At 44.6% G+C, this 7,838-nt stretch overlaps 1 protein-coding gene across 1 annotated transcript; it reads right to left on the bottom strand.

Moving 5' to 3' along the window:
* Positions 1-4,775: 4,775 nt before the first annotated feature.
* Positions 4,776-6,541, bottom strand: LOC122142015 (paraneoplastic antigen Ma1 homolog). Its single transcript, XM_042751331.1, has 2 exons — positions 5,449-6,541; positions 4,776-5,347 (listed from the first exon to the last, which is right to left on the bottom strand). Exons 1-2 carry the CDS (start codon positions 6,539-6,541, stop codon positions 4,776-4,778), a joined length of 1,665 nt encoding a protein of 554 aa, XP_042607265.1.
* Between the last annotated feature and the right edge of the window lie 1,297 nt (positions 6,542-7,838).

Raw genomic sequence — 7,838 nt, 5'->3', positions numbered from 1 at the left:
AGAAAAAAAAAACTCACTGCTGTGGTAGTGCTGATAGGCGTGTCGTCGTTCACGCCGCGGCAACGCGATGCTTGCGATGCTGGTGATTGAAGACGTCGTCCGACAGCTAAGCAGGGAATGGTTCTGGAGATAAGTGCATTTTTCAGACGAAGCACAAAAGGGCAACCGGACAGGCTACTAGCTGGCAAAGTCCTTGTAACTAAATCGTGCTGACTAGCAGTTCACTCTTTCTCCTCGTGGAAAACCGATGACCGAGTTCCTCAAAACCATCAACTTTCACGCTGTAAACAGTCAAATGTCTGTAACTCACTCTTCGTGCAGGCTACAAGTACATCTACTATCACAAACATTAACTTGGTGTTTTACCAAATTTCTAACGTGACAGTCACAGCGCGATTCTCACTCATGTCTCTCCATCTTCTCCTCCCGTTCTCCTCTCTCCCCCCTCACGACCTCTCACCCTGACTCCTGATTGGATCTTTCTTCCGGGTAAATTAGTTTTAACTTACTAAATTTTTAACACACATAAACATTTCTTAAACATTTTTAACATGAAATTTACATTTTTGAAGAAAATAAACAAAATAAAAATAATGATTTTAGGAAATACCCAAAATTCCCATAGGGCTACATCCTCCCCTTACTAAATGTCTAAATGTCCTCATTAGACATAAAACATAATCCCCACATTCAACTATGTAGAGTAATTAACCCCTTTTCCTTTTTAGAACTATGAGCTCCTAATTATGATCTACGTGGAAACCTAATGTTTTCCTAGTTTAATAATTACTCCTCTGTGAACTATGGTAAGTGGTTGCTCACTTGGCTTTCCAGGTTCATCATAGGTAAGTCTCAATACTGGTTTTATTTGTCTTTTCTCATTTAATCTTGGTCTAGGTACACTATTAACTTTTGTTTTAGAGCTCCGTTTTACTTTAGGTGCACAGACAGAATTTCTTCCAGCATCCAGGTCTGTTCCGGAATCATAAGGATCCGACTCTGTCACTGCTTGACCTTCTTCGTCATATTCTATGTTGAACTCTACTTCTTCTGCTGACTGCACAGAATTTGGTTCCATCGCGTCTTCATACTGTGAACACACTGAGACCCCATCAGATACTTCTTTCCTCTTCAGTAGACGTTCCACATAATCCCGGTATGGTATACTGGTATGGTCACACTCCACCTCAGATGAGGAATCCGTCATCTCTGAGACTTCTTCTCTTTGCCTCATTATCGGTTGTCTTTGTCTTGTTCGAGTTGAACGTGTTCTGGGTCTCATAGTGGTTTCTTCACAGGCTTGCTCCACTGGGATCCTCACAGATTGCCCAATAGGTAATATGTGGTCCTGATGGATGGTTCTTATTCCGCCTCTGCCTCCCTCAGGTCTCACACGGAATACAGGTAAGTTCGGCATCTTTCCTACCACTACATGGGGTATGGAACTCCACCGGCTGTCCAGCTTGTGTTTCCCTTTTTTAGACCTAAATTCTTTAGAAAAACACGATCTCCTTCCTGTATGTTCTGAAAACGGACCTTTTGATCATAGGCTCTCTTGTTCTTCAAGTGAGTCTTGTCAGCAGCTTGACTAGCCAGTTGATAGGCTCTTTGCAGGTCTTTGTTTCAGGCTTTCAACGTACTGAAAATGGTTCCTCTCCTCAGTTCCATCTTTTGACGTTTCAAAGCACAGGTCTACAGGCAGTCTAGCTTCCCTACCGAACATTAAGTAGTAAGGAGAGTATCCCGTTGCATCACTTTTTGTGCTGTTGTACGCATGCACTAATGAAGCTACATGCTGACTCCAGGATCTCTTTTTTCTCTTGCCCTAACGCAGCCAGCATAGCGAGCAGCGTACGGTTGAACCGATCCGGCTGGGGGTCCCCTTGAGGGTGATATGGAGTCGTTCGTGATTTACGTATGCCCAAAGTTGTCAGCAGTTCTCTTATCAGTCTCGACTCAAAATCTCTTCCCTGATCAGAATGAATCCTAACAGGTAAGCCATAGTGAATGAAATACTTTTCAACTAGGATCTTAGCTACTGTCAGGGCTTTCTGATTCTTTGCAGGAAAAGCCTGTGCATATCTGGTATAGTGATCGGTCACAACCAGGACGTTACTAATGCCCCTGGAATCGGGCTCCATTGACAAAAAGTCAATACACACAAGGTCCATAGGACCACTACTGGTGATTTGGTGTAGAGAGGCAGCTTTCTTGGCAGGTGTTTTACAAGTGATGCACAGTCCACAATTCCTCACATACTCCTCTGTATCATGAGCCATTTTGGGCCAGTAGAATCTTGCTCTTAGGAGTTGAGTTACCCTCTCCACCCCTAAGTGGCCCATGTCATCATGAAGAGAGTGCAACACTACTTCTCTGAACTCAGCAGGCAGCACAAGCTGTAATGCCTCCTCTGCATCTTTCTTGCTTGCTCTGTACAGAAGTCCATCTCTCATCACAAGTCTGCCAACTTCCCTCTTCATCAGTAGCATCTCTGGGTCTAAGTCTTTGTTGCTAGGCCAAACTCCCTGTTTCAATGCCTCAATCACCCGTCTGATCACAGTATCCCTCTTCTGGGCAGTCATCAAGTCAGCTTTTGATAGTTGTTCCAGTGAGCTGAGGTGTAACTGAGACGGAAATGCATACGCTTCCGGTATACAGGCTGGCGAAGCTCCTAATTGTTCCACATATCTGGGGGATGAATTTTGGGATACATTCACCTCCACCCGCCGACATATGGACTTCACTTCGTTCTGAGACATGTCATCCCACTCCCCGTCTTCAGGTAAGTTGCGAGACAGCAAGTCAGCGTCAATGTTTGCTTTTCCAGGCCTATATTTTACTTCGAAGTCATAGGTGGCCAGGGCTGCAAGCCAACGATGACCTGTCGCGTTGAGTTTGGCCGTGGTAAGTACATAAGTCAACGGGTTATTGTCGGTGCATACAGTGAACTTGACTCCATAAAGGTAGTCATGAAATTTATCAACAACAGCCCATTTCAACGCAAGGAACTCTAGCTGATGTACAGGGTATCGCTGTTCCGAAGAGCTCAACTTTCTGCTGGCAAACGCCACTGGTCTTAAACCCTTCTGGATGTTCCTGATACAGTACGGCACCAAGCCCTTTGAAACTTGCGTCAGTGTGTAGAACATATGGCTTATGGGCATCAGCAAATGCCAGTACAGGTGCATTGAGCAGACACTGAATGATACGATTGAATGCATCCGTGCAGGACTGATCCCATCGGTCACTGAATGGTTCTGAGTCTTTAAAAATACATCTTGGTCTTGTCTCGGGTCTGCTTCCTTCCACGCTGGGTGGGTGCATAGCCCTTTTTCAGTTCAGTGAGGGGCCTAACAATCGCAGAGTAGTTTGCTATAAAGCGTCGATAATACCCACAGAAACCTAGAAAAGACCGCAATGATTTAAGGTCTGTGGGCATAGGCCACCTAGCGACTGCCTCTAGCTTTTCAGGGTCAGTAGCAACACCATCAGCGGACACTATGTGACCCACATACTTAACCCTGGGTTGACAAAACTGACACTTGTAAAGGGAGAGTTTTAGCCCTACCTCTTCAAGCCTATCTAACACTCGCATGAGGCGTTCTTCGTGTTCCTCTAAAGAACGTCCAAAGACTATGAGATCATCCAAATAAACTATCACCTGAAGGAGATTCATATCGCTGACCGCTTTCTCCATAAGTCTTTGGAACGTCGCAGGCGCTCCAGTTATGCCTTGGGGCATCCTTTCAAATTGGAAAAATCCAAGGGGACAAAAAAGGCGTTTTAAATGAAGGCGTCCTCCTCCGCCATGGCGATCTGGTAGTAGCCACTACGCAAATCAAGGACAGAAAACCATTTGCTCCCAGTTAAACAATCCAACGCATCGTCTACGCGATGAGTCGTGTACTGTTCTGTAATTGTACGCCTATTAAGGGTCCTATAGTCAACGCACATTCTGATACGCCCAGTCTTTTTTCTGGCGATCACAATTGGTGATGCATACTGGCTACGTGACTCCTTAATTATACCAGCCTTTAACAACTCTTGCAAGTGCTGACGAACATCGTCAATATCTGCGGGAGCTAAAACGTCTTGAACGTTCTCTGAATGGCTTTGCATCGGTCATCCTGATATGGTGTTCCACATCCTTGGCCAGGCCAACATCCCACTCATGCAATGAGAATACGTTTGCTCGCTTACATAACTTTTGACGGAGTCGTGCTTTCCATTGTGATGGTATGGGCGAGTCGCCAAACTGGATCAGTTGCGGGTCTAACTCTGTTGGTACAGTCACGGCCTCAGTTTCAACTTTCAGAGATGGAACGACTGGATCAACATGACACAGCTGGCCTAAGACAGTCCCAACTGGAATGACGGTGTCTTTCTTGGACTCATTCTGGATAAGGATAGTGAGGTGATCATCCACTGCAGTACCATGCACGACCATAGGCTGCAGCAGTACTCCGGATGGTAATGGAGCGGTGGGTGATGCCTCAACCATTAACATGTCTTTACCCAGAGGCCTCTTCAACTCCACTTCACAGATGGCACAGCATTCACCACCAGGAGGTAAGGTTAGTGAGCCTGGACCCATCCACTTCACACATGCAACTTCATCCTCTTCACCCTCAGTGGTTGGTTGGTCTGTGTGACAAATGGAGTTCTTTGCCTTTATGCCAAGGGTCTGGGCAATGTCCACTCCTGTGGTCTCCTTGCAGAGCATGGACAGTCTCTGGAACAGGTTTGCATTTGTTCCTAGGATCACAGGGGTCTTTTCAGGACTTTTTGGAACTTGGGCAAATCAGAGCAAGGACGGAAAGTGTCTCCTTTGCACCGGTAACCTTCTCTGGAAATTCCATCTCCACTACGACATATCCCAGGTAGGGGTAACTGGTTTCGCTCAAACCCCATATTGCCAACCCTGACACTGGCTGGATTGGAACATCAGATAAGTAGTGCTCATACCAGGGCTTGAAGATAATTGTGATTTGAGAGCCACTATCCAGAAGTGCATCACAGTGCTGGCCATTTATCTTCACTGGGATGATTGAACAGGGCCCGATCAGTCCTGGAGGAATGCCTCTTTCAAGGGTGGTTACTTCACTTTTCTTAGCTGAGCACACCGTGTGACCATCGCCTGATGCTTGAGAAGACAGATCACCCTGTTTAGCTTTCTTTAGAGCGTGTATCAGCTTTCGAATAACTTTGGCCTGATTCTCAGCATTCTGGCATTTGGCAGAGTAATGGCCGTTTTCACCACAGCGATAACAAAAGTTCCCATCTGAGTCGTTAGATGGTTGCTTTCTATTATCACTATGGGTTTGTCTTGATGGCTCTACTCGAAGAACTGAAGTAGGGGATTCAGAGACTTTTAGCTTATGGCCTGTCATTTGCTTTTGCAGGTTTTTCACTTGCTTTCTCAAAACCAAGCTACTTCACTATCACTACCTGTCTCTGGGGTGTGCATCTTTGTCATTGACACAGATCCTTTGCTATATGCTACAACCTTGTTAGGCAAAGTACTCATGGCAGTGAACATTGACTTGAGTTCTTGAATTTCGGTTCTCAAACGCTCAACATTATCCTGTCTATTGTCTGTAGCAGAGTTTGTGTGAACTCTCTGGACAGAGGTATTCAGCTTCGTCCTTGATGACTCGTACTCCTCTTCACTTCTGATCTCACTCAGCAGTTCCAAGAATGATGGAGGGTTTTCCTTCCTCTCCCTGAGTTTGAGCTGGACAAGCATCATATCAGAGTGAATAGCACCTCTCAGCAGCTGCTCCACTCGAGCACGGTCAGCACGGCTTGTTGGGAGACCTCCCCGACGAACTACCTTGGTCAATGACAACTCTACGCGCCTAAGAAAGTCAGACAACTTTTCCTTTGGCTGCTGCTGTAGCAATCTAAAGGCAAAATACAGGTCTTCGCCTGTCTCAGCAGACCCAAAAGCACTCTCAATGGCTTCTAAACACCGAGCAGGACTAACCTCTGGATCAGCAGTTCGTACAGCCTTTAAAACAGCTAGCGCAGGACCTTTCAGACTCTCCATGATACGTCGTCGTTTCTCCTTAGGGGAACACTCACTCTCCTCGACCATCAGTCGTGCATGTTCTAACCAATGCTCAAGAGACTCTTCTCCAACTGGAGTTGGCAAGGTACCAGAGAACACTCTCAGACGACGGTAACTGCTGTTGTCACCTGATGGTGTCCCCATCTTAGTCAACAAATCACCCACCGCACGAATAATAGACTCTGCTGAGCCACTCTCTGGAGGTTCTTCCAACAAACTCTTTAACGGGCTCGAAGGAGTAGGACTTTCATAAGCAATAACAATCATCCATTTTTTCATCTTGCCCTCTGGCAACAGTTCAGGAGGGACTTTGGTGGGGTCCACCGTCTCTTTACACTCGCATAGCACCCTGTGGCTATCCAGCTTCAGACTAACAGTCCGTCCTCTCACTCGCACTCGCCCTAAAGCTTTGATAGTTCCTAGGGCTTCTTCAATCTGGGCATTCGCAACGTCTTCTGGAATCAGTACCATGAGGGAATGGGCATCATCCAATTCTTCTCTTCTGCACCAGTTTTTGAGCTCTTGAACTAATTCTGCAGTGCTACACTTAGCCTCCATTTTCTTTTAGGATTTTAGCTTAAACTATTTTACTTTTATTTCTTGAAAAAGCTAATAACAAAATCCAGGCTAATTGTTAACAGATATTAACTTAAATTAGCATAGTTAGTACCCTATGCCAATTTACTTAAGAAAAAACTAACAAAAATGTAACAGCTAACACTATTAGCATCAAATTACAAATTAGTTGATTGCATTAATTATAGATCCCGGACGAGCCCCCATTTTATGTAGCGCCCCCTAGCATGAATAGCTATTAGTGTGGAGTGCGCTCCCCGAATTCCTATTTATCAAAAGATCTCTCTCTAAATTAATTAATGCGCTAAATGTAATTCCCTAATTATTACTTGCTTGTTACTGTTTACCTTAATAGCAGCTTTTGACTTAAGAAAGGGGGATACAGTGTCTTTATAGCAAATTTAAAGTAAAACACTAATTGTATACAGCTATCTCAAGTTCTGATTTAAATAAACATTAACTTTTATAGTTACATTAATATTCCACCTGTTTTAAATGCCTATCAATACTGTAAATGAAATAAACATCAATTCACAGGTCACTTATCTTAATCAATAGTGATAAATACTTTCACTTTAACCCAGTCTACTGTAAACTCAGTTTCTTGCCTTAAGTATCAAAATTATAAATGTCATAAACCCAATGTAATGCAAATCTTCAACAGAAATTCGTTTGAACTATTTACTGAAAAAACATAGTATGTACATATATACAGTTCAAATATCAAGTGCAATTCAAATGAAACACAATTAAATAACCCCAAAATTAAAACTAAGCCGGCAAAATGACTAAATGGCCACTTAATGAAATAAAATGAATACCCCAACAGTCATAAGAGAACACGTTGCAGGCCTGAAGCGTGGCTTGGGAGCGGGGAGACCTTAAACACAATGGCCACTTCGCGCCGTGGCGCAGAAAAAAAAAAACTCACTGCTGTGGTAGTGCTGATAGGCGTGTCGTCGTTCACGCCGCGGCAACGCGATGCTTGCGATGCTGGTGATTGAAGACGTCGTCCGACAGCTAAGCAGGGAATGGTTCTGGAGATAAGTGCATTTTTTCAGACGATGCACAAAAGGGCAACCGGACAGGCTACTAGCTGGCAAAGTCCTTGTAACTAAATCGTGCTGACTAGCAGTTCACTCTTTCTCCTCGTGGAAACCGATGACCGAGTTCCTCAAAACCATCAACTTTC

The sequence above is a fragment of the Cyprinus carpio genome, chromosome B23 (assembly GCF_018340385.1).
Source record: "Cyprinus carpio isolate SPL01 chromosome B23, ASM1834038v1, whole genome shotgun sequence".
Lineage (NCBI taxonomy): Eukaryota > Metazoa > Chordata > Actinopteri > Cypriniformes > Cyprinidae > Cyprinus > Cyprinus carpio.
The sequence above is the reverse complement of the archived record's forward strand: the minus strand, read 5'-3'. Positions and strand labels throughout refer to the sequence as shown.

Coding starts and splice junctions, on each gene's coding strand:
- LOC122142015 (XM_042751331.1), bottom strand. CDS start 6,541: ATGGTACTGATTCCAGAAGACGTTGCGAATGCCCAGATTGAAGAAGCC. Junction 5,348..5,448: donor GATGCACACCCCAGAGACAG/GTAGTGATAGTG, acceptor CCCCTACTTCAG/TTCTTCGAGTAGAGCCATCA.